This window comes from Acipenser ruthenus, chromosome 34, assembly GCF_902713425.1.
Source record: "Acipenser ruthenus chromosome 34, fAciRut3.2 maternal haplotype, whole genome shotgun sequence".
In the NCBI taxonomy this organism is placed as follows: Eukaryota; Metazoa; Chordata; class Actinopteri; order Acipenseriformes; family Acipenseridae; genus Acipenser; species Acipenser ruthenus.
The window spans coordinates 9227975-9255741 of record NC_081222.1 but is presented as its reverse complement, the minus strand read 5'-3'; the positions used below and the strand labels follow the sequence as shown (position 1 = coordinate 9255741).

Genomic DNA, 27767 nt, shown 5'->3' with positions numbered 1-27767 from the left:
TCGCATAAAAATAAACAGTATATCAGGCAATACCGCCCTCTTGTGGTAGAAGATGGTAATGCACAGAGCAACACGCTGTGAAAAACACGGGCTCATGACAGTAGAGTTAATTTATAATACACCTTTAAACTATATATATATATATATATATATATATATATATATATATATATATATATATATTTCTTTTTCTTTGGTACCAAATGCATATACATATAATATACTCAACAGGCAATATTAATAAACAGGAATACATAGCAAATAACCAGCAAATGTTTTATGTAAACACATTATTCTCCATTTCTGTTTCACTCTTCTGTGAACTCTGAAACAAACGGGTAAGCTACACTATTATTTGCCATTGCACATTTTTGTACAGGTTATTAAATAGATCCTGGTAAGTTAGACTCACTGTTCCTAAGAGAAGAACACTCTGGCTCATCAGAAGAAACACTGCATGGGTGTCAGTTTTGAAATGGTGAAGGAGTCAAAGCGGCTGTCTGGCTGGATGGGAGCCCAAGCAGTTCTTTTCTGCTGGGATATCCTCATTAAATTCAAAGTGGAGCAAGTGCATCGCACTGAGGAGGTGTTATATTGAACAGCAAGGAAGGAATCTCGCCTCACCTCATCTCCTTACTCACGTAGATAACTTTTCTAGTGTCCCTTGTACTTGTAATGTAGAAATGCAAACTACTAGAATGTAATAATATGCAGCTTGAATAGCAAAAATAGTCATAAATACCTTCAGTGGACGGTCTAAAGGTTAAAGGTTTTGTGTAAGAGGTACTGGTTTGTGTATTGAGTTTATTTTGTAAGACGTGTTTTAAAAAAATCTTGACATTTCAGAAATGCAATTAATCTGATATGTGTTAAATGCTTATATTTCAACTGAAGGAAAAGTAGGAGAGACAGATACATAATTGTATAAAGAACACAGAATCACCTGTCAAACTAGAGCGCCAGCCGCTGCACCCACACAGCTGACTTCTGTCAAAACGCATTGCCTGACAGCGTGGGAGTATATGGGGTTCAGAATTATCCCAGGTTTAAAAGGCATGTCATATGCAGACAGGCTAAAATAACTGAATCTATTTAGTCTTGAACAAAGAAGACTACGTGGTGATCTGATTCAAGCATTCAAAATCCTAAAAGGGATAGACAATGTCGACCCAGGGGACTTTTTCGACCAGAAAAAAAAACACGGACCAGGGGTCACAAATGGAGACTAGATAAAGAGGCATTCAGAACAGAAAATATGAGGCACTTTTTTACACAGAGAATTGTGAGGGTCTGGAACCAACTCCCCAGTAATGTTGTTGAAGCTGACACCCTGGGATCCTTCAAGAAGCTGCTTGATGAGATTCTGGGATCAATAAGCTACTAACAACCAAACGAGCAAGATGGGCCTCCTCTCGTTTGTAAACTTTCTTATGTTCTTACGTAAGTTACCTTTAATTAGGTACTTGTGAGTGTAGTGCTCATGAAAGGTGAAGGAAGATGGTAAAGTGCTGCCACAGCCACAGCTTCGCATCTGACTTTGCTTTTAAAATATATTTATTTATATTTATATATTTTTGTTTGTTTGTTTATTTATTTATTTATTTAGTTAAACAAATATAATAAGTACACTGAAAAGTTAACATCTTCTGTAAATCTCAAACCCATAGCATAGTAACCATTAGTTATACTCCAGTAAAAGAAAAAAAAAAAAACTGTAAGTCTGATAAGGAACTCTCCAAATGTCTAGAAATTCTTAATTTGACACAGATTACTGCAACACAGCTTCCTTGTCTATCGGTTTATCCAATCGCTTTCTGTGGGGCAATATCAGGGTATAATGAAGTGTAAAAGATGAAGCCTCAGCTGAGCCGTTTATTCATTTCTGTGTCAATGGAGTCACACCTGGAACAATACAGAAATGGAACAGAGAGACTGTGGTTAGTAAAGCACATGGGAGAGAAAAGCACAAGAGAACTTTTTTTTGTTTGGTGGTGGTGCTCCCTTTGTTTTACATTCTCAAACTAGAAAGAAACAACTCAAAATGCTAATTAAACTGCGGCTATCTTCACCTGTTACAGTTACACTGTTTCATACTTGCAGAAGATGGGGGCTAGTTTTGCTCTGCTGCAAACAGAAAATTGTACCCAATAATTCATAAGCTTTGATGGGATTAAAACAGATGAGATCAGTCAGAATTTGACTATGTAGAGGACACAAAAGTGTACTTTTGGCACTGGCGTCCGTTGTTCATGTGAGAAACACAAAATCTCATGTAGCTCAGAAGAGTTAGGCAACCGTCAACTTAAAACATGGCAAACCGTAGTCTACAGTACCTCTCTCAGCTGGTTCTGAGAGAATACTGTAAGCACAGAACTTTAAAAATCCCTACATTCAATTTAACAAAAAAGCACAGATTATGAAGTGTTTAATACATCTGTTTGTGGTTCAAATTTGAAACCAAACAAAGCATCTCTACCAGCTTATCTAGGACTGTGAATGTCGAACTTCAGGTCAAACCCTCGTGCTTCCTCAGCTGACCCTGCTAGGGAGGGCATGGAGACAGCGGCTGTGTCTTTCTGAACATCTTCATCGGGAAGCGACGTAGTGGATTGGGAGCACTGGATTCCTAAACATGAAGAATGTTCTTGTTGTTAGTGGTGTGACCAGCAGCTGATCGACCGGCATGGCTTTGGATCACAGTCACATATCATCTGGGATTTACTTCACCCACACGAATACTTTTCAAACTATTGAATTTATTTGTGTGTTCCTACATTCATATTATTATTGTTGTTGTTGTAATTAAAATTCTTACCACAAAGAAATACACAAGAAATCATATTACATTCGACTTGGAAATAGTATTGATAATGGAAGAAAACATGTTTTAATTAAATTATAAGGCTACAGTTGGTAAACTCAGTATGGAGATAAATATATTTCATTTTATTTGTGCTTTTGTGGTACTTTTCTTGGAGAAACAGTTATCTGGTGGCTCAGGGGGTTGACTGTATGTGATGCATAAGGAGGGCCTGGGATCGGACATGCATTGCCGGTAGAGAGGCACAGCTCTAAAGAGTTGAGAGTTGACAGTTTTTTCAAACCAAGGGAGTTTTCAATGCTGGAATTCTCCTGTGGCTTGTTTGTATTTGTTGTTGTTTTAATGCTTTGTGTTGCACCTTTTGTGATATTCAGAATGGAAACTGTTTCACAAGTCGCTTTTTAGAATGTGTCTGTGGAGGAGTCCCATGTCCCATTTCAACCATTATAATGACGGATGTTAATATTGTGTCCTGGAAGGTGCAGAGATTGAATTCTCCCATGAAACGTACAAAATGCCTTGACTTTCTGCATCACAGACAACTATTATTATTATTATTATTATTATTATTATTACATTTCTTCGCAGACGCCCTTATCCAGGGCGACTTACAATTATTACAAGATATCACATTATATTTACATACAATTACCCATTTATACAGCTGGGTTTTTACTGGAGCAATCTAGGTAAAGTACCTTGCTCAAGGGTACAACAGCAGTGTCCCCCCCCACCCTGGGATTGAACCCACGACCCTCCGGTCAAGAGTCCAGAGCCCTAACCACTACTCCACACTGCTCCACACTATTACAAGAAATACATCTTAAATCATGTGATGTCCACCATTTTCAATTTTTTTTTTTTTAGAATTGCAGCCTATTCCTGCGCAACAAGCAAAACTAAGGGTGTACTGATCCTTACAGATAGGAAACTGCAGTTATCTATTGAAGGGTCTGGGGTGATGACTCGGGCCGATTTATATATTCATTGGCCATGTTAAATAATGTTGATTTCATTATGGGGTCAGTTTATGCCCCTGAATACGATGCAAATTTGCTATCAGGGATTGCTGATACCATGTTGAATTTTTCAGAATACTTATGTGTAATAGGAGTTGGTTTTAATGCAGTAATCAGCCCCGATTTGGATAAGTCCAGTTTAGATTCTGCCACAATTCATTCATCCCAAGCCCTATGTAACTTTATAAATTATTTAAATATTGCAGGTGTGTGGCACCTGAGAAACAGCAATGCAAGTGTGTGAGAGGGGGAGTGTGGTTGGTTCACTTAAGAAGCAGACAAGATGTTTGTAGTCACCCAACGCCCATGTTTTATTTACAGCGCTCAGTTGGCAGGTGCTTCCTTTACAGTGCGGTAGTGAGTGCTCTGCCAACGACGGTACTGCACTCCGTTTATGTCAACAACACACAAACACAGGTGTGTAAGAAAGCACAAATCGTAAAGTCCAAAACAGAATGGTAAATAAAAGGAGAAAATAAAGACTTGTAAAAGAAAACTACAAAATGAAGGTGCGGTATTGCCGCGGCTCGTCGCCTCCCCTAATACTGGAAGCCCTGAGAAATGCCACTGTTCTCTATCTCACAGCTGGAATGGCTCAGGTTCCCTTAAATTATTTGAGTATCACAAAATAACCCGGCTTCTCACTCAGCGGTTTGCTCCTGCCGCACAGTACAGTTGAGCAGTCTCAGGTTTCCGAATCCTTCGTCCATGCAGTTGCCATACTTCCTTGATGAGCCATAAAACATAAAGACACAGAAGAGTAGCATTTTATTTGATCAGAGGTCCCAGCTGGCTCCACGCCCCACCAATCAGAGTGCGAGCCAACGCAGCCCGGCCCGCCTCCCTGTGACACTGCCATGACTGACAGGTGGAACCACCCGGGAATCTTCGATCTTTCCCTTGCAGACCTGCGCGTGCGCCCGAGAGTCACCACAGGTCCTGTCCCTTTTCACATATTCCTCCCCCCCCCCCCCCCAGAATGGCACCACTGGTACATTAAAAAATTCTACACCCCTATGCAGTTCTCCTGCTCGGTGGACTACCCTGAAGGCATAGGGCTGCAGAGCCAAGTACCACCATGTGATATGGGCATGATTGTCTTTCATATGGTGGAACTACGCTAAGGGGGCATGATCTGTAACAAGGGTGAAGTGTTGCCCCAGGGGACCCCAGGCCCCCGGAGTGCCTCCACTGCCCAATTTACTGCTGGACACTCCTTATTGATGGTACTATGGGGCAGCCTTCCGGGTGAGTTCTGTCAAGGGAACAGCGAGAGTGGAAAAGTTCGAAATTAACTTACGGTAGAAACCCATCAATCCCAAGAAGGAGCGCACCTGGGCTTTAGTCATAGGATTCGAGGAGTCAGTCAAGGCTTTCACCTTTGCAATCAGCGGTCTGATCTGGCCACTCCCTACTCGATACCCCAAATACTCTGACTCACTCTTCCCAATGGCACATTTCTTTGGATTAGCAGTGAGCCCAGCCTCCCACAAGGATTGCAGTACTGCTGCTATCTTACACAGATGACTCGGCCAGTCCTTACTGTGGATAGCCACGTCATCTGTGTAAGCAGCGACATACTGCTGATGGGGTCGCAAAATGTGATCCATCATCCGCTAGAAAGTGGCCATGGCTCCATGCAATCCAAAGGGCATGGTAATAAACTGGTATAACCTGAGGGGAGTCGAAAACGCTGTCCATTCCCGTGATTCTGGGGTCAGGGGTATCTGCCAGTACCCCTTCGTTAAATCCAGTGTCGTCATAAAGTGAGCCTAGCCTAGACTCTCCAGCAACTCATATACCCGGGGCATGGGATAGCATTGAATTTCAATGCAAAACCGAGTCGACCGGACTATTCCAGTCATTCTGTGACTCTTCTATTACCCCCAGCTTGAGCATCTCGCCAATCTCTGTTTTTACTACCTGTCTTTTCCTTTCAGGTATACGGTATGGCCTCTGACGAACTCGCGTCCCCAGTTCAACTTCAATGTGATGATAGGCTGCTCTGGTCTGCCGCAGGACTGGAGAGAACACGTCAGGAAAAGCAGCCACCAGATTTTGAGCCCGATGTTTCTGTCTTGGTGTCAGATTATCTGCAACCTGAACTGACCCCATCCTTGTCAAAACAGAAAGATCAAGCCCCAAATCTGTGATGTCATCTGTCTGCGTCACTAACAAAGGCTCCTGTTGCAACCAGGGCTTCAAGAGGTTCACGTGATAAATGTGCTTTTCTCTCCACTGTCCCGGCTGGGGAATCTCATAGTCCACCGCCCCAACCCTGTGTGTAACCTGAAAGGGTCCTTGCCACTTTGCCAGGAGTTTAGACTCAGAGCTGGGAGGCAACAGAAGCACTTTATCCCCAGCTGAAACGTGCGCAACCGGGCCCCCCTATTATATTGTGTCTCCTGTCTGCATTGTGCCTGCAGCAGGTTGTCATGAGCCCATCAAGACGCCTGCACAGATCCAACACATACCGGACCGTTTTGGTCGAATTGTCCTATTGTTCCTCCCTCATCTCTCTGATGAGATTGAGCACGCCCTGGGGTCTTCTCCCATGCAGCAGCTCGAATGGGGAAAACCCCATAGAAGCCTGGGGCACCTCCCTAATCATAACGAGCAGGGGAGGAATCAGCTTGTCCCAGTTGCGCACGTCACTCACAATGAATCTACACAACATGCCTTTTAAGGTTTTGTTAAATCGCTCTACCAGAAGTCTGAGGGTGATTCGACTGGTGTCCGGATAGTCTTAATTCCTAAAAGCTTGCATGTTTCATGGACCAGCCGTGACATAAAATTGGTTCCTTGGTCGGTGAGCATTTCCCAGGGTATACATACCCGAGCTCGTCGGCAACGGACTTAGCGGAAGCAGAGCGAAGTGGTATGGCCAGAATGACCAACAGGTGCGTGTATCCCGCCTCACTCCTCTCCAAAGGGGGTTGCGGCACGGCCCTGGGGCTGGCAAACTGGCACTCCTGGCACCGTTCACAAAACCGCCACACATAGCCATCAGCTCCAGCCAATTGAACCGTGCCTCAAGCCTCACTTTGGTTTTATCCCTGCCCAAATGACCAGACAGGGGAACGGAGTGAGCCAAATGTAACAAGTCATCCCTGAAGGGCCTAGGAATGAGCAACTGTCAACGCACTTCCCCGGTCTGATGTAATTTATCAACACAATACAGCATATCACGATCAATTTCAAAGTGAGACCATTAACTACGGCTGCTTGATCACGTCACGTCCTTGCTTGAGTCGAAAGTCACGGGAGCAAGCTAAAAAATCAGCTCCCATGGCTTCCAGCTTGGGGTCGGGTCATTCCCAAGCGGAGGCAAAAGGACCAGGCCTCTGTCCTGGCTCCTCTGCCTCTCCCCTAGAACTTTCACCAACCGCCCCCAGCTGAATAAAACCGGACTCCCTCCATTGCCAGTCCTCATTCTTAGTGGCCCAATGCTTCTGTTTTGTTTTTCTGGGCTTAAATCTGTGGCAAAACCAAGTCGCAGAAGGGAAAGATTTCTCCAATTACTTTTTCCATCTTAGCCAATGGAGGGGCCGGGGCTGTCGCAGCAGCCAACCAATTTTTTAACTGCTCGCAGTCCCGCCCCAGAATGACAGGCACTGACAATCGTGTACACAATCCTACCTGTATACCCGTCACTTCCTTGTCAATTTTTACGTTTCCCTTTAGGATAGGTATGCATATCCAAATAAATACATTTTATATTAACCCGTCCCATTAACCGTCTATGCCCCAGAGAGATCAACCCTTCTTGTATTAGGGACTGACCACACCCTGAATCCAAGACAGCCTGAGTCTGTGTACCTTCCACTGACACAGGAAGGACAAAACCCATTTGCTGAAGTGGCTGTGATAATTGGACGTTCTTACCTGGATGGGTGAAGTCCCATCCCCATTATTTTTTTTGTTGTTGTTGAAGAAACTAGTTGAATTGTTTAACAAACAGTTTCTTGAAATTTCTCAACTGGTAAGATAGCGAGGCTGGGAGGGAGAGAGGCTTTGTGTAGTGTTGAGTTTTTTTCCCCACTAGACACAAATCTTATTCTCAAATTGATTACATTTTAGTTTCTCCAGGGCTCATTAATTCTGTGATGAAAACCGACATCCTTCCGAATGTAGCTGGTGGGACAAAACATACACGCACTTGAAGGTAATGGAACACTAATTATTGTTAATCAATTAATTATCTCTGACCAAATAAAAGCCACTCACTTCAGCTGTGTTGGACAGGCTTTCCTTTCGGGTCTGTGTTTTTTTTTTTTTGTAGGTAGTCGTGACTGGTAGTCATCCATTTGTCATACTTCCTGTGTTCTTAAGGAGGCTGTGTGGTCCAGTGGTTAAAAGAAGTGGGCTTGTAACCAGGAGGTCCCCGGTTCAAATCCTACCTCAGCCACTGACTCATTGTGTGACCCTGAGCAAGTCACTTAACCTCCTTGTGCTCCGTCTTTCAGGTGAGACGTAGTTGTAAGTGACTCTGCAGCGGATGCATAGTTCACACACCCTAGTCTCTGTAAGTCGCCTTGGGTAAAGGCGTCTGCTAAATAAACAAATAATAATAATAATAATGTGTGTTTTCCACCCACTGCTAGGATCGGGTAAGCCTGACGATGCTTTTAGATTCCCTTCCCCTTGTTTTAGGTAGTCTTTTAGCATTGTGTTTTTCTTCATGATTATTAGCAGGACAGACATGGAGTGTTGTGGCCACTTACAGCCGCGTCTCGCCTGGAGGTAATGTTTTTAAATTGTATTTCATTTGTTTCGTTGTTGGTTAGTGTGGTTGATACTAATTTTCTCTGTATTGTTTTTTTTTTTTTTTTTGGTTTTTAGTGTCAACCACCAATCCCTTTCAATTCGAATACGACCACCAATGAACATTATGTATGGGTGTGACAGGGTGACTGGTGGTCTGATGTCAGGCAGAAGCAGGAAGGGAAAAAATACTGACACCAGGGAAGTACTTCAGGTAAAGGCTGGATGCCGTTTTTATTAATAACAAAATAAACTGTGCTCACAGAGCAAAATAAAAGGTTTAAACATAAAACAAAATCTCGCACCAAATACTAAATAAAACACAGGTCAGGCTGGGCAGGTTGCCTTCACTGTTCCTATGTCTAAGTTTAGTTTCTTTTTCCGCTCTCGTTCCTCTCGCTCTCTCCGCTCCTAAAACACCCCACCCCGAGTGCCGAGAGCTGCAGGCTTTTATAACAGGTGACCATCTCCCGATTAGCAACAAATTAAATCACTTAACTAATTCAGGAGATGGCCACCTTCTGCACAAGTTTTTTAATTACAATGGGGAGGCAGTAGCCCACGAATACAGTTTACATCTTTTCAATGAGCCAGATTGTCAGGTGGACTGTCTGTTCCTAATTTGAAATTCTATTACCGGGCATTCCAACTTAAAGCATTGAGAACTTGGCTGGACCATGACTCGGGTTGCTTGGCGACATGTGATGGAGGCCTTCGTATGTTCCAGGAACTCAAATAAACCTGCTCCCTTCCCGACTTCTCTTACTTTATGTACCTCAGGCTCAGATCAGCTATGCAAGCCTGTGGTGTGCCATGGGACACAGCTCTGCCACCCTCTCCTTTGGCAGGTGTGATCGAACCTACTAGCCCTTCCCAGGGGATGGTATCTACTATTTATGACCATTTGTTAATGGAATCTTATAAACCCCTGACTGTTACTAAAACCTGGAAGCGGGAATTGGGAGTCGAGGTAATATTCCTAATTGGGTGACTGTTTGGCAAAATACATTTGTGACATCTAAAAGTCCTGCCCATCAACTAATGCATTTTAATCTCATTCACAGAGCTTATGCAACCCTGCACAGAGGCTTCCAAATGAAAACCATTCCCAACCCTGCATGTAACAGCTGTAAACTTGGCATGCACATGTTCTGGGACTGTCCTGTCATTGCCACTGTTTAGAACTACGTAGCTCCAGTGTTATCTAAACTGGCTAGTTCACAGTTAGTAGCTGAACATTGTTCAATCTTTCTTTGACTCTGTGTAGAACTCTGCTTGTAAAAATCCAAGGTCACAGCTTTGGATTACACCTGATGCAGCACTAGCCCGCTCCTGGCTATGTATGTTTAGGGATATTGTTCTTTTTTATTATTTATTTATTTATGTGTGTGCGAGCTCTGGTTTCTCTGTGTATAGTTCTGTATATCTGTATGACTCCGAATGTGGCATGTGTGTGCTCAAATAAAAACAATTGATCACAAAAGAGAGAACGAAATGTGATCTTTACCTGAGTCATTATTGGTGGAGTTGGATGATGTATCACTTTGTTCCATTGCTGAAACAATAATAAATAAATAAATAAATAAATAAATAAATCCAGAATGAAAAACTGAGCCTTTAAAGCCCTTCTCACTTGGGTTTATATTTTAATGTTTGCTGTAGTTTAGTATCTAGCAGGCGTGGCATTATAAAAGAATGATCTCCTAAAAGCAGTGCAAACCAGGTGGAGACAGCTCTGCAGAAACACATATTAAAACTCTGAACCACTCCGAATAATTAGAAAAGATATAAAGGAGGTACAGGCAATTTCTACAAATCTGTTTTCATGTAGCACAAGTTAAATTGCTCACAAGACCGCTATTTAAAGAACTGCATTCTTAACCACAAAAATGAATGTAATTATTAAATTAAATTCTGTTTGTTTTTCTCCAGTCTTGATCTTGAATAAATCAGAAGTGTTTTTTTTTCTTCTACTTATGGCTATATAATTAAAACACATCTGAAATACTCACTCTGCGCTGGGGTGTAGTCAGGGCTCCTGACACCTAGGAGAGAATGACAAAACTCAGGGTTACTGTGTTTACAAGAGGATCTATCAGCAGCTTCATAGCATTGAGAAATGTATTGTCATTATTCCACACACTGCAAAAAATTCATCCAATTGGCTTGACCTCCAAGATTTTGTTAAACCGGAAAAGGTCATGATTACAATCATGTTATTAGTACACACATGTCAGGGCTGGACACATTTACTTTCCCTGCACCCAGCCATGCTTTTCAGAAATGTAGCAGCTTGTTGAGATTTGTTACTAAAAGCACTCCCTAAAATCACCCAGAAATTCTGACCCATTTATGGCATCCTAATGCATTAAACCACTGCAGATATTTTTTTCTGAAGATTCTACCAGTTACTCTCCTTCATGTGCATTTTTTATTTTTCATGCATTAAAAGAACAAAAATCACAGCCCAAATAAAGTCATGACTGGGGCTCGCCATTTCTCCTTTGGTGACCAGGGTGACCCGTCCAGCTTTAAATGGGACTTCCCTGAAAATTGTGGGTCAGTGTCCGTGTCCAGGGCATCCCAAAATATCCCAGTTTCCTTTGAGTTATATCTACTGCAATGAGACAAAGACTGAAAGAATGAAAGATTAATGTCCTTATCAGCACCTGTAAGAGTCCTGTTGAGCTTATAAGCACATATTATTTACATGTTGTTTTCCGAGAGCATAGAATGTGTGTTAAACTCAGGTTGGATGACGTTTCCGGTGCTCTCCAAAACTGGAGTACCATCAGTGGTTAAACAAAGAAAAGGATTTGCCAATGGCATAACAAAACTATGACCACTGAATGTAAATACAAAGAAAGCCCATATTTCTTTAGTAATTGCTTTATTTTTTAGTTATGTATTTTGGAATCTTCTGATGAAAATGTGTTTTTCCATTTCGAATAAACTCCATTCCAATCCCCTTTACTTTAAAAAATGTCAGCACATATCTTGTTAAAACAAATAGTTCTTGTTATTATGAAATCATTCTCTTTTTAATGAGATGTACCGAAATGTTTTTTGCTCTACATGGCTGCAATATGCTTCTGTATACATTAACTCTAATTTAAAGAAAATAACAAAAAACGCACATCAGGAATGTTTTCTTTTCAGAGTTTTGTTAGCGGTAGCTCAGAAGGTTGAATCCCTCTAACAAACCAAACATCACCACCCTACACCTACCGAGACAAGGCTTAATAATCATTATTGAATAATTAGAATCAGCAGAGACCAATTTTCATGAATTGCCCCCAAAGTAAGTTTGAACCCTTAACTTAACTTAATTTAAAAAAATATATTAATAGATACTGACGTGATTAAAAACAAGAGGAGATATTTATGAATGTTGAATTGAACACTGCCATTGAAGGCATTTTTTTCCAGATATTCCTTCTAAACAGCAGGTGGCGCTGCAGTAAGTAATGATAATTTGCTGTAGTTGTCGTTGTCTGGGGAAGTGCATGATACAGTGTGGCTTCACTGTTTGATAGGATGTAAATAAAAACTCAGGAAACCTTCAGAGATTTTATGTACTTTTTCAAACAGCACAGGGCAGAGAAGAGCCAGGGATGTAGTAATGAAACCTCGGGTTTATTCTTGAATTGATTTCTTATAGTTACTGTGATTCTTGGTTTGTTAATTACATTTTACAGTAAAATATTCCAAGCTATCTTCATCATGATGCAGCGCAAATGAGTCTGCCTTTAATTTAAAAATGCAGACCCTTTGTTTGCCACGCTTGGTAATCAGCTGCACATCAAACGAAACACTCCTCCTCACAATGGGTGCGCTCACGGAGATCATTCTTAGAAGATCATTGGCTAAATTGGTCAGGTTCTGCACATAAGCTGTGCAGAATGATCTCTGTGAACGCACCCAAGACCTCCGGCAGTCACGTGACAGTGCTAGGGCTAGGAGGAGGAGTTTTTTTGTTTTGTTTTTTTAAATCGACCTTTTTGAGATCTGAGGTAGTGCAGGAGGTGTCCGTGCTAGATTTGCGTTACCGTTTCACAGTGGCAACAACCTTAAAGGCGTTTGCATTTTGAAATACCCGGTCACTTTTCAAACTGATTTGCAGTTTATAGCTGGACTATTTAAAACGGTTTGGAGGGTGACTGAATTAAAAACTGGCTACAGACACTGGCATAAAACTCCAGGAGCAAATTACTTAGACCAGGCAGAAGAATTACGTTCAAATGCTTAAAACCAGTCCAATAGGACACCCAATGTCCAGGCAGCGAGTATTTTGTTTCCTTTTCTTTTTCTAGGTCCAGAAGCAGCGCTTCAGTAAGTTCGTTTTTCTTTTTTTTCCCCAACTTCAATTAATGCCTTTGCCAATTCAGACTCCTCCAAAATGTAATTTATGGTTTGGTTTTACAAAAGGTCAAAATGTACATAAATCTGGTTAGTCACGCTTATTAAAATAAATTTCAATATGCTTGCCGTTTTTTTTTTCTTTTTTTTTTTCAAAAATTCTAGCGGCGTATGGATATCTACTAGTCCCTTTTTGAAAAGAAGTGCCAACCCATGGTGATGACTGTAGAAGACAGCTCTTCAGATTCCTACATTGAGAAATTAGCAGCCCAGTGCAAAGACTAACACAGCTACCTTTTACACTTTTACCAGGGACCTTAAAACACTGTGATAAAATAGAAATGGGAGTTTTTTCACAAATATTTCTATTTCTCCATCACGACCTGTCAACTATTCTGTATACAGTACGTAATTCATGAAGGAATTAGAAATGTAGCATTAATAATGCAGCTCTTAACCCCGCCTCCCGCTCTCTCACCTGATGCTCTTTTCCTCCAGATGAGAGCTCCTATGATCATTGCGATCAGACCCAGAGCAGCCAGCACACCACCAGCAACAAGCCACATGTTCAGACCAGCCTCTGGAACTGCAAACACAGAGGAGACTATTTAGCAAAAGGAATAGTGATTAGGCTCTATTTAAAGTGGTGTGACAGTTTACCACAGTAATTCTTCTTGCAGTTTAGCACCCTTTTCCATGCTTATATTATTAAATTATTTACAGTAAACCCTAATCCATCCCCTCTACATACCGACATTCTGTGTAATTCTGCATTATTTTTGGGGGCAGCAGTGTGGAGTAGTGGTTAGGGCTCTGGACTCTTGACCAGAGGGTCGTGGGTTCAATCCCAGGTAGGGGACACTGCTGCTGTACCCTTGAGCAAGGTACTTTACCTAGATTGCTCCAGTAAAAACTGTATAAATGGGTAATTGTATGTAAAAATAATATGTAAAAATAAGGGCGTCTGCTAAGAAATATAATAATAATTATTATTGGGTCACGACCAAATGAATGGTGTCTTACCCTCTAAAACCCATCTACTCTGAAATCCAGCTTGATTTTTAAGTCTCTTCTGCCTAAAATCAATGCAAATCTGACTGTGCAATCCGGCACCAGGTCATGTTATTTTTAGTTTCTAAATGTAACAAAGTATGGGGTAAAGTTGTAGAGGGAAGTTACATAGGTCCCCAAATGTTGTACGGTTTTCACCCTGGAAGGTAAAGGAGGGGTTAAATGAATGGAAAAGAGAAACGTAGTTCTGTGAGCTGTGCAAAATGGCTGCTGTGTGATTCCTTACCTTGAAGACATCGCTTAGACCCCACAAATAGTGTACAAAGTGTCAAAGTTGCCTATATGCTCACATGTCCTGCCGTCGCCGTTCTGAATTGTGCAGTTGCTGAACAGCAAATAAAATGTCTAAACAACCACACAATGAGCTGTCTAGCACTTGTAAGAATCCTCGGCAAACCATTTGAGATACTCTGAAAAGTAAAGATGCCACTTAAAAGCAACACAGAGATTCTTAATTTTCACTTAGCTCTTTTTGTTTGGTTTTGGTAAACGTTCAGCATTTTGGATAAGCACAATTTTACTGTGTATGTACAGCAATAAAGTTGCTACACTTAGCTAATACCAAGGTATACCACAGTCAACCTTCATAAGGGTAGATAAACTGATCTAGCACCAACTGTTTTTAAAGCAGACCCCTTTGTGGACTAAACAAGTATTCTCATGTTATACTTCTGGTACAGCCTCCCTCCCCTGCTCACAGTGTATTTCAGTAGCAGGATCTCCCTCTCTCACCCCATTTCACATCCATCTTCTCATCCAGACTGGCGTGGTCCACCTGGCAGGAGTAGCTGTGTTTCTTCTGGTCCTCAGGACTCACTGTCAGGGTCTTTCTCAGCTGGTAGGTTGTGTCCCCGTTGGGTAGCACCTCCCCGCTCCACACCCCCTCCTCCAGCACATGATCTCCGTCTCTGATCCAGTTCACCTCAACCTCTCGGGGGTAGAACCCCGTCACATGGCAAATGACGTCCATTCCTGCAGATTTACGTGCTTTCCTCTGTATCAGCATCACTTCAGGGCGGACTGGTGAAAGAGCATACCAGTGCTGTTAAAGTCAGACCCCCAGTATTGTTTTATGCAGCATTCAATCACACTATAGAAACACACTACACTCTGATTGGCAGAGAGGGTGGATGTAAATGGTGAAGTAATGTATGGCTGATCTGAGGCTAAAATTAGACTGTTCTTTTTGATTTTCAGTCTACTGTTTTGCCATTAACGTTGACTCAGAAATGTCTTCATCTAGACAATGTGGGGAAGCTATAAATAAGGCCAACAAGATGCTCGGATATATTGTGAGAAGTGTTGAATTTAAATCAAGGGAAGTAATGTTAAAACTTTACAATGCTTTAGTAAGACCTCACCTAGAATATTGTGTTCAATTCTGGTCACCTCGTTACAAAAAGGATATTGCTGCTCTAGAAAGAGTGCAAAGAAGAGCAACCAGAATTATCCCGGGTTTAAAAGGCATATCGTATGCAGACAGGCTAAAAGAATTGAATCTATTCAGTCTTGAACAAAGAAGACTAAGCGGTGATCTGATTCAAACATTCAAAATCCTAAAAGGTATAGACAATGTCGACCCAGGGAACTTTTTTGACCTGAAAAAGGAAACAAGGACCAGGGGTCACAAATGGAGATTAGATAAAGGGGCATTCAGAATAGAAAATAGGAGGCACTTTTTTACACCGAGAATTGTGAGGGTCTGGAACCAACTCCCCAGTAATGTTGTTGAAGCTGACACCCTGGGATCCTTCAAGAAGCTGCTTGATGAGATTCTGGAATCAATAAGCTATGAACAACCAAACAAGCAAGATGGGCTGAATGGGGCCTCCTCTCGTTTGTAAACTTTCTTATGTTCTTATGTTCTAACATGGTGTCAATAATACTGACAGTGGGACAGTTCCCTTTCAAGTACAAAATATTATCCGGAACCAAATTGGATATGCCTGTGTAGCTCAATTACCTGAGCATGTATGTCAAAGCTGCTATTCAGAGCCCCCTCTGCATTAGGCAGGGGACAAAGTGCCATGAGCAGAAGGGATCAGTGCCATTTTTCTGTTCAGCCTTGCCTGAGAAGGAGCTGTGCTCGGATCGTCATGGTCGTTTGTGAGGAGTAGAAACATTATTTTCTTTCCCTGTGAAAGGGGGTGTGGATTGTTCACTGAATTGATGTGATCAGACACCAGGAATACTGCTGACATGCCGCCCAGGCGTATTGATTTATTAAGCAGCAACAGATGATAGTGGGTGCAGTTCAATATTTAACCACTGGTCTACCAGCAATGATATGAGCCAGTGTCATTTAATCAATGTGTCCAAAAGGAAATAAAATACAGGAAAAATCTTGTAAAACAAAACCACTGTATAAAACACAGCTAAAAATAAAAGACGCTGTAATAGCCAGCTACTTGTCACCTCTGCTATCCTAGGAGGTCCGAGAATATATGCACAGTATTGTACCCTCGCTATACTATAGCTACATTATTCAGATGTGCCTACAACCAGCTGTACTGTATTTGCACTAGCTACAAACTAACTGCGTCATCTGTCCCTCTGTCCTTTTTTTATTGTTTTCTTTCCAACTCGAATTTAACACTACTGCCTGAACCAGTATTGTTAAACACCAGAATGCCATATTACAAAACACAGATTCTGTAGGCATTACTAAAATAACGGTGGAGGATGAGCCCTCATTGTATGTCTTTTTCTTTAGTGCGCCACTACAAAAAACAGTGTAGTGTTGGATATAAAGATGCACGCAAAATGAAATAAAGTAGATGAGTAGAAAACGTTCTTATTACGTATTGTTTCATTTATCCTAACATTCTAATTAAATATAGTTCGATATTGAACACTTGATTCGGTATGTTTGATGTTTATAAATAAGGGTTAAATTAACGGTTGGGGAGGGGGGCACACAATAAGGTCCTGCACTGGGGCCCATCTTCCTCTTCCTCCGAGACTGTTTTCTGGGGCTTTTTTTGTCTAAGCATTTGTTTTTAAAGTTTGTCGACAATTTGTAATTTTGTTTTCATTCTTGCAAGCGTGTTCAATCCGCCTTTTCTGCGGAGTCTCCAATAGAAAAGCAGGAATGTGTTGTCACTCAGTAGTTGGGGCGGGTTTAGAGTATTCAGAACGAATCAATGCTAGATACAAGTCAGGACGGAGGGACATTGCCCAGCTGCACTCGGAAAGGGGTAAAGACCATTTGAATTGAGTACTGTAACCGTTTTCAGTGTTTTTCCGGTGTTTATAGGATAAACAGAGATTTGTTTTTTCTGTATCGGGGGTGTTTTATCGGTTAAAAATGAAAATCAGAAGACCTAATTATAGACTGTTTATTAAAAACAAAAGTGTGTGTGTGTTTTCGTCAAGTTCATTAAAATTTAAAGAAAGAGTGAATTTACATTTTAGAAAAGGTACCGGTCATGGCAGACTAAATTATTTTTTACACTTTTTATTGGCATTTCATCATAAGGTAGGTACTTGTATTACTTTTGTAATTTACCATCTCTAGATATTTTGCATTGCATTGATGTGACAGAACCTTTGGCTTTATAGTAAATAAATACATAAAATATGGTTTAATTACGATATAGTAATTAAACCACACGTAAGTGTATGTATACTGTGCTTCACATATTTATGCCTAGCTCAGTATTATTAATATTATACTGCCCTAACATTCTATGCTACAGGGGCTTTCAAAGATTTATCGGAGACAACTTGGGTAAGCCAGACAGCCTACCATGTCCAAAATAGCTTTGGCTAAGAGAGTGAATACATATATATGCTTTCTGAAAAATACACAGTTGTCACAAAAAAACAAAAGAAGATTTTACACAATTGCTTATATATATATATATATATATATATATATATATATATATATATAAATTAGTAAATAAGCCTATTTAATTCATACATTTGCTGCTTTGGGTATTTATTTATTTTTTTCAGAAGTGCAAATGACCATTCCAAATGCCTAAACGACTCAATATATGCGATTCTGAGCCCTGTCTGATCATTAACATCCTAGTCAGTAACACGTTAGTGACTACAGGTTTTGAAAATCGCACCTGCATTGACAAGTCTACATCCAATGTTACCTGTAGGAGAGAATTTAATCATCTAGACTAACATAAGTGATTTAGACGCTTCAACGCCTACATAAACACTTAGCCATTTACGAAAATCAGGGACATACCAGCCCTGAATACACCTGCCTAAAAAAAAAACAACACATAACTTTAGACATTTAGTCACGTATGAAAATAGGGCCCCTTGTGTCTATGTGGTGTGTCCATTTATTTAGACACTGAGTGTAATTCAGTAATGTCTTGCATATTTGAAACACTCAATTTGTATCTGATGAGTTAAACACAAGGAATACTGGATAAGATTGCTACTTTACCTTTCCTCTGCAGGGTCTTCATCCCATACTGGATGTACCCCTTCAGCGTCTGGAAACACTCTTGTCGATAATAGTGAAAAAGGATCTGCTGCAAGGCTGCGTCAGCTTCCTGTTTGCTTTTATAGTAGACGGCCTGTGGCACAGAAGCGACCCAGGTCAGGGTCTTTACATCAAGACTGATAAAATCCTTCCCATCATACGCGTGGTACCAATATGCCCGCCTGGTCCCGTCATCATCCAGCTCACAGCCACCTATGCCCTGGTAAGTGTGAACTGGAGTAAACACACAAAGACACAAAATAAATTAGACATTAGTGTCAGTTAAAAGTAAAGCTTTCTGAATTTTTTATATAGACGTTAGCACTGGTATTTCAGAGAGCTATAAAGAGCCCTGGTACTCCATAGGCAGCCCCAAGGGCCAAATGCGGCATGAAAATACCTTGTGAGTGGCCCCACAACTGACCCACGATTATTACATTAATGTATTATTAATTATTAAAAGACATGTATTATTATTATTATTTGTTTATTTAGCAGAGGCTTTTACCCAAGGTGACTTACAGAGGCTAGGGTGTGTGAACTGCAGAGTCACTTACAATTACGTCTCACCCAAAAGACGGAGCACAAGGAGGTTAAGTGACTTGCTCAGGGTCACACAATGACTCATTGGTTGAGGTGGGATTTGAACAAGGGACCTCCTGGTTACAAGCCCATTTCTTTAACCACTGGACAACACAGCCCCTTATTAACAGACTTTTTATAGAATATGCTCTTGCCATGTGGTCCGACTTGGGTGTATGTTAATATTTCTATTTCACAGAACCAGGGTTATGATAATAACCTAACATTCCCTTTCAATTGGGAAAGATTAACCATTACAGATGGGTAAGTATACCCAAGCTGTCGCAAGGGCAGTCGCAGGACTTCAAAGCTACAAAGCGAGACCGAAGCCGCCTTGAGCATACCACCTAGTAATTACTAGTGGACTCACTTTTACTGTTCTGCTGGAAGGGTGGACTGAAACCAGGGTTCTGCGGGTCCAAAACATGCTCCCTGGCAAACTGGAAAGGAGGGGGTTGGAAAGCCTCCCATTCCACCGACTGGTTAAAACAGAATGCCGAGATGGTGTTTGGCAAAAAGGCAGGATTGGTACGCAATGTAACCTTAGTCCTGGCCTCTGAGAAAATCAAGCAATCGATCAAGAAAATCTGCTTAGCAGAAGTGATTGCGAGCAAGAAGGCTGCTTTCAGTGATAAATATTCCAGCTCTGCTGAATGCAAGGGTTCGAATGGAGGCTTCTTCAGTGCATTAAGCATGATGTTCAACCACCATCCATGAACAATATCCTTCACCGGTGGCTGCAGCCGCCGGGCCCCTTTCAGAAATTGTCCCGCCAGGAAATGGGTAGTCAATTTTTACATGGCAAGATGTAAACGTTCAATGATTTCCCCTCATCAAAGAGGTGCTACAAAAACTGCAGTATGACTGCCATGGGGCGCATCGTGGGTTCAAACCCATGCGACAGGCACCCATTTGTACCCATACTGGGCATTCTGCAGGGTGTCGATCACCCTGTTAGGAGAGCCCCAGATGGCTGAAATGTAAACCCAGAGCTGCAGGGTTGAGGTGCCACAGAGTGCCCTGCGCCTGGCAGAGCAGGTCGTGGCGCTTCGGCAGTTCCTACGGCATGACCACTCAGGGGCTGGTCCAGGGAAGAGAACCAGATCCGCCTGGGCCAGAACGGGGCTACTAGGGGCACCCTGGCCCGGTCCCGTCTGACTTTCTCCGAGCACAGAGGAAGCAGAACGAGCGGTGGGAACACATACAGGAGATGGGCCGGCCACCGATGTGCCAGCGCATCTATCCCCAGACACTCGGCTTCTTCTATGGAGAACCACTGGGGACTGTGGGTCGACTCCCGGGAAGCAAGCAGGTCCTGAACCTGTTGAGGCTCACAACCTCGGGATGACTCTTTGCATGCTTTACCATTTGATGGAGGTGGTCAGTGACTAGCTCCGTGTGATGCTGTGCTTGCTCTGGAGACTCGGCACAGGTAAGCCAGTCGTCCAGGTAGTTGAGAACCCTGATTCCTTTGAGTCTTTACAAAGTGCATGGAAGCTATACTGGCCCCGTCAAAACATGTGGAGCCAGGGAAAGGCCGAACGGCAGGACCTGGAACTCATAAACCCTGAAAGGCCAACCATAGATACTTCCTGTGAGCTGGTTTTATCAGGACGTGGAAATAAACGTCTTTCAGGTCCACCATAGCGGACCCGTCGCCCGGCCTGATAGACTGCAACATTCTTGTCATTGTCTGGGGAACTGCATGATACAGTGCGGCTTCACTGTTTGATAGGATGTAAATAAAAACTCGGGACACCTTCAGAGATTTTACTTAAGCACTTTTTCAAACAATACCTGCCAGAGAAGAGCCAGGGATGGAGTAATGAAACCTCGGCTTTATTCTTGAATTGATTTCTTATAGTTACTGTGATTCTTGGTTTGTTAATTACATTTTACAGTAAAATATTCCAAGCTATTTTCATCATGACGCAGCGCAAATGATTCTGCCTTTAATTTAAAAATTATTATTATTATTATTAGTTTATTTAGCAGACGCCTTTATCCAAGGTGACTTACAGAGACTAGGGTGTGTGAACAATGCATCAGCTGCAGAGTCTCTTACAACTACGTCTCACGAAAGATGGAGCACAAGGAGGTTAAGTGACTTGCTCAGGGTCACACAATGAGTCAGTGGCTGAGGTGGGATTTGAACCGGGGACCTCAAGCCCTTTTCTTTAACCACTGGACCACACAGCCGTCACATAGTCAACATTTTGAACCGCCTCCGACTCAGATACAGATTGACCTGTCTGAGGTCGAGGATGGGTCTGAGGCCGTCGTCCCTCTTCGGAACCAGGAAGTACCTGGAACAGAACCCCCCGTTCTTGTCGAGGGGCTCTACCATGCGAATAGACGTTTTTTGCAGCAGAGCTGCTATCTCCTGAGCCACCAGAGTGGCGGCTTGTGGGTCTGTGACAGACGTTACTACCACACTCCGAAAAGGAGGAGGGCCGTGTTGAAATTGCAAGGAGTAACCGGTCTGCACAGTGGTGAGCACCCAGGTGTCTGTGGTGCACTGGTTCCATAGTCCAAGTGGCGGACGCTGCAGGCTGAGCCAGTCTGTGTGGCAACTGGGACGCCATTGCACTGTCCGCTTGTGTGGTGGGGGAGGCCGCTTAGCAAGAAGGCGCACCAACTCACTGCAGCATTTCGTCCACCGCTGGGCCAGCACTGTTTTATTCCTGTTAGGCACTCACTAGCAGTTAATATTTCCCATTTGAAAGGTCTTATTTCCATCCCTGCCATATGTATGCCTTAGCTAGAAACCTTTCAGTTTGACATGCAAAAACTCAGCAAAAGATTATAATTTGTTCAAACCAGTTTATTAACCAAATGTAAATGTTTTCTGCATGTTAGTTGTTAAATAAAAACAATACAGGTTAGGAATTTCTGGTTCTGGAAGTCACAATACGTAACTTCAAATATATCAATACAGTTTATTGCTAGTTTTAATATCTACTATGTACTATTTTCTGAAATGTACAATGTTATGTGAACTTCCCATGTTACATGCATATTTGATAAAAAAGAGTATGGAAGTGAATATGGAATATATATATATATATATATATATATATATTGTGCTGGGACGAATATGGAATTTTCATGTTTGGATATCAGTTCAAGATTTAGATATTCATTTGTTTGCAAAAGGTAATAAAAGTCATTTGATGTAACACATTATTTTAAGTAGAATAATGCCCCAGGAGGAAGCAAATGTTATGCAGGCCTCACTTTATCTCCCTAAATTATTATTATTAGTTTATTTAGCAGATGCCTTTATCCAAGAGACTAGGGCGTGTGAACTATGCATCAGCTGCAGAGTCAAGGAGGTTAAGTGACTTGCTTAGGGTCACACAATGAGTCAGTGGCTGAGATGGCATTTGAACCGGGGACCTCCTGGTTTCAAGCCCTTTTCTTTAACCACTGGACCACACAGCCTCCTGTGTTTATTACAAAACAAATTAATTACAAAACGGACGCCATACAGCAGTTTAATTTAAACATGATTTTGTTCAACCCTGAAAAAATAGTACATAAAGTTGGCACTGCATTTTAAAAGTGAGTTTGTTGTTTTAATTATATTTTATTTTACTTTTTTATTCCTTGCCATTGCTGTTAACAGTGGCCATAGACACCATAGTAACACCATTATTGAGGTTTACTAATGCCTTTTTGTAGGAGAACAAGCTAACAAGCTTTTTAAACTGAAAAATAAAATAAAATAAATGTTTTGGTTCTCGTTTATTACATTCCACAATACATAAAATCGCAACAAAATAATATACACACATAACATTTCCAGCAAGTTACGCCACTGTGTAAAAGAGTCAAGCATTTCTGAGTGACGTACCTGCATCTGTATCCTGATTCTCCAACAGTTTTAAAAAATATATATTTATCCCACACATCAAACAGAGCTCTTTTTTCTTTTGTCATTTTAGAAACTGTGGCACAAATTCTGGTGAGGTGTTGAATCAGTGCACACGTGTTTTTCAAGTATCTCGTTTCTGGTGGACACAAACATGGATTTTTGTCGGTAAAGCTCGTTAAACGTCGAATTTGACTGAAATAAATTTATATACGATAAACGTCTGTAAAACCACTCGCTATTTTTTTTATTTTCTTACCAAAAATAATAATTTAAGAAATCATCTCGTCTGTGTAGTTTTTATACTTCCTGTGTGTCCCGTCTCCGTTCCGCTGTGAATGGCCAGGTGTCGATGTCAGTCAAATCAGTGGTTCCTTAATAGGCTAGTGTAGTTTCACCGTCAGTCATTTCATCCTGTCCTGACATCTCGTTGGCTGAAGCAGCGCTAGAATGCTCTCATTCGTTTAAATGACTGTCAATCATCAGACCGACTGTGCACTTTCATTTGCCAGCTACAGCGCCTGTCATTCAAAGCGCCTACTTTGAAATTAGCGGGTTAAGGTGTAGGTAAGCGTTTGCTATTATAGGTATATACAGTGACAGTTACTGGTTTGATTTGAAAATGGGGCGCAAGAGGAAAACACTTAATGAGTATTGTGCACAATACCGTGATCGACGGCAGATGAAGCGGGCCAGTCTGCTTTGCCTCCAGCGAGTCCAGCTGTGCTTAAGGAGAGGGGCGGAGCTCGGAATAAGTGCAAGATAGTTCTGTTCAACTCTCTAATGTTTTGTTCTGTCTGTGCATATTGTTTTTACTTGTAAATGTATGCTATAAAAGTCTGTGTAATACACTTTATATGCTGCGTTTTCTACAGCTTATATGAGACATTTTTTAAAATTCGCTGTGACCAAACGTTATTTCAGTTAGAATGTTGGTAACCATGGTTTTGTTGCGCGTTGAATATGATGAAGGGGTTTCTCTAAATGAGACGTTTCTCAATGGCATAAAAAGTATTTTTTTTTAAGCAAAAAGGTTGATTTCACCCATGCTCTGCTTGAATTGAAAAATAAAGATAGAAAAAAAAAACTGGTCAATTCTTTCAAAAATAAACGTCGATATTAATCGTCTATTTGGCAAAAAATAAAAAAACGAATAATAGCAAGCCTAGTTATAACACAATGAGGTAAATAGAGACAGTTCCATGCATTACATCTTTAAGGATGTTAAACATAATTTGTATGATATTTTGATAAATGGAAGAAGTGTAAGCAATCCATAAAAGTCTTCAAAGGGGCAGAACTTGTGAAGTGCTTAAAATTATGAGGCCATGCTCTATATATATATAAAGCACCCACTTTTTGGTATCAGTGTTACATACCAGTGACTGAAGAAATACATGCAATAGAGAAATTCTGACCTAGTATTCTCACATTTGGTTCAAACTATTGGAGACTGACCCTTATCTAGCTAGTTCAATAAGCAGTGTGGAGTAGAAGTTAGGGTTCTGGACTCTTGACCGGAGGGTCGTGGGTTCAATCCCAGGTGGGGGACACTGCTGCTGTACCCTTGAGCAAGGTACTTTACCTAGATTGTTCCAGTAAAAAACCCAACTGTATAAATGGGGAATTGTATGTAAAAATAATGTGATAACTTGTAACAATTGTAAGTCGCCCTGGATAAGAGCGTCTGCTAAGAAATAAATAAAGAAATCTGAATGCCCATTTGATTTTGCTGCACTGTAGCTAAGAAAATAATTACATAAATCTTACCTGCCATGCACTCTCATTTACTATATAGGTCTCAAATGTGCAGTTTTGAAACACGTTTTTCACAATTAAAACAGACATCTGGTAGTACGCAAGGTTAAAGAAAGTTCTCAGTTTGCATGCTATGCCTTCCAGGTTACTGCTTTACTTCCATGGTCATTTCAGCCCAACAGGTAAATATTTAATATACCAAAATAGTTTTCACCAGAACAGTTACTAGGACATCGCAGTAAACCCAAATTATCCAAGTTACACCCTATTTTACCTCAGGGAAATTCGTAACTACACAATTAACAGTACTTACACAGGAGAATAACAATGATTGAAAGGAAAAATGCAACGGTATTGCACCATAGCATTTATTGCACACAATTCTTAGTAATTAGCAGCTATAGCAGTTAAATTCCCAGTCATCCACACAGATATGCATACATTATCAGTCCGAGAAAAACATTAAGTACAATTCGCAGCTCCAAAACCCATTCATGATTGCTAGTATAGTTTATGATTAAGAACAGCAACTTAAAAAGCAGTCAAACAGCAACCTTACCCTATCTTAGAAACAAAATAGCTTAAGTAGCATTCTGTATTTCCAGTTTATTCCAAATTTTACCGAAAAATTACAGGATTTTTCTTTTTTAACTGAACTTTGGGTTTTACTGATTTCTACCCGGTTTCAATGTACTATTTAGTATTTTCTCGGTACTAATTTCTAAGAAATACACAATATTTTGATAAAAATCCAGTTTTATTTGGACTGCAGCAATGTAATAAGCAGCCCTCTGCTGTATCCAAGGATACAGGTATGTTTGGGGGTCAGAGGGTCAAATAACGTTCAAACGTCCCACATTATTGGTTCCCTGTTGCTTCTCAAACGCATTGTCGTCTGATAATGTGGCAGGTACTGTGAGTAGAAGGGTTGCCAACTTTTTTTCAAAACCGGATCCCGGGGGATGGGATGGGGGGAATCCGCATGAGACAATGGACATGAAGTAAGTTTCTTCTTTGAGTTAAGTCACTAAAGGCATTTCGAGTACTTATCCTCCACACCATCCACCATGATAAGAGCTACAGTATTTGTGTTCTTTATTACATAATAACGCGTTCTACATTTCACTGATTAACAGTTCCAAATCACTGCAAGACCCAAGGGGGCGTATTCACCCATCTGCTTCCCCTTTGTACTACCAGAACTCCCCCCCCCCCGCCTGTCGCCAGGGCTTATCCAATCACAGCTGATCACAATGAGGTCGTTCCGCGTACTGACAGATTTGCTCCCACTCCAAGATGCCGACTTCCGGTTTCCGCCTACCATCGAGTCCTTCAGTTTAGGAGGAAGCATACTACCCACTTTTCACAGCACCTTTTCTGGGAGGGAGGGAGATTTGCAGTTCGACTGCCTCCTCTCTCTGTCACAATGGAACAATGGAAGAGTCGTGACAGTTCTTAACACACACAGGTGTTGAAAATGAAATTAAACTATGAAAGGAAAAAGGAAAACAAAACACTGGAAAAACCAAACTACAAATAAAAGGTATGGTAAAACCCACAGCTCGTTACCTTCCCTAACTCTGGAAGCCCCGAGAAAATAACACTGCATTATCCCTTTCATATTAACAAAGGGGTTTGTTCAGTTCCCCCTACCTTTAGTCTTGCACTAAACAGTATTCACTGGACGGATGATACCGTATCACCTGTTGAATTTACTTTTGCTTCTTTTTCTAGAAACCATCCTTGCTTCTCTCCCTCAGGCTGCTTCTCGCTTGCTGCTTACGTCAGTATTCAACAGTCTCGACAAAGTTTCGCCACATGCAGACTGTCAGGATTCAGAACTCTTATGCACATGCTATCGTTGTCAGATTTCCTGAAGGAGCAAGCAGGCAAGGGTATAGTGCAGTGTCATTTTAACTGTCAGGCAGTCCCGTAGGCTCCACCCCCATCCAATCAAATAACACCAGCCGACACACCTTCTACCAGCCTCTTTGTGTCATTGCCATGACTGACAGGTGGAGGCAAACAGGGTTTCTGACCACCCCCCCGTCCCACCGCAGGGTTACGCATGTGCCAGAGAGTCATCTCTCCTCGCTCTCTACTCTCGCTCCTCTGAACTCCCACACCCAAGTGCAGAGAGCTGCAGGTTTATATATCATGGCCGAGGGGTTTAACTGGCTAGTAATTATTCTATTACCCCTCAGCCACAATCTGCACAAGTTTATTAATTACTGTGTGGGTGGGGCTTCCCATCCACGCTACTAAATAATAACAAACAATGCGGCAACGCCGTCATATATAACTACAATAATAAATTCAAAAACAATAACAAACCTGCTGCGTTTCGCCGTCATTTACAAAATAAATCATAATACAAAATATAACACTACACAGGGGCGGAGGGGGAAATCCTGTTCTAAAACACAACAAATACATTTAATGAGTAGGGCTGACTACCGCCCTGCTACATATGCCCCCCCCCCCTTGTGTAACGCACACTTGGCACCAACGGCCACCTCTCCCCTCAGTCTCAAAGTCCAAGAAGAGGGGGAAGCAAGGTGTTTCTGAGGGTGGCCATGATGGAATGTCCACCGCCCCCCACTTCTTCATGGCTGACAGCTCCCTCTTCCGGGGCTCCCGCCACACACTATCCTGCTGCAAAAGTGCGGCTGGGGGAGCTGGTCTCCTAACCTCCCCCCCCTTCTTCATGGCCAGCAGTTCCCCTCCGTGGGGCTCCGGCCACCCAATTTCCTGCCGCGAAAATGTGGCTGGGGGAGCGGGTCTCCTGACCTTCCCCCTCTTTCTTCATGGCTGGCATCTCCCCTTCATGGGGCTCCAGCCACATTATTTCCTGCCGCATTGCAGGACTGGTAGCGACCCAAGGCGAAGCATATCCCCTGGCGACCCCAGGCGAAGCAGAACCCTACACTTCTCCCTCGTACCCTGTAACTGGTGTGGAGCAACAGGCAGACCCAGGCAATGCGGAGCAACAGGCAGCCCCAGGCGATGCGGAGCAGCAGGCAGCTCCAGGTGATGCGGAGCAGCAGGCAGCCCCAGGCGATGCGG

General features: G+C 41.9%; 1 protein-coding gene across 2 annotated transcripts in view; it reads right to left on the bottom strand.

Annotated features, from left to right (window-relative positions):
* Nucleotides 1-211: 211 nt before the first annotated feature.
* The window catches only part of LOC117402105 (major histocompatibility complex class I-related gene protein-like), a 40808-nt gene continuing 13252 nt past the window's right edge, over nt 212-27767 (bottom strand). Inside the window, exons 3-9 of one of the 2 annotated variants that reach the window (XM_059006835.1) lie at nt 18449-18721; nt 14767-15054; nt 13442-13549; nt 10617-10649; nt 10112-10159; nt 2477-2626; nt 213-1902 (exon numbers count right to left, since the gene is read on the bottom strand). In XM_059006835.1, the coding sequence (XP_058862818.1) occupies nt 2481-2626; nt 10112-10159; nt 10617-10649; nt 13442-13549; nt 14767-15054; nt 18449-18721 (896 nt within the window). In that variant the 3' untranslated portion in view covers nt 213-1902; nt 2477-2480. Of the gene's footprint in view, nt 1903-2476; nt 2627-10111; nt 10160-10616; nt 10650-13441; nt 13550-14766; nt 15055-18448; nt 18722-27767 lie in introns of both variants that reach the window. The other variant, XM_059006836.1, reaches the window with a different exon arrangement.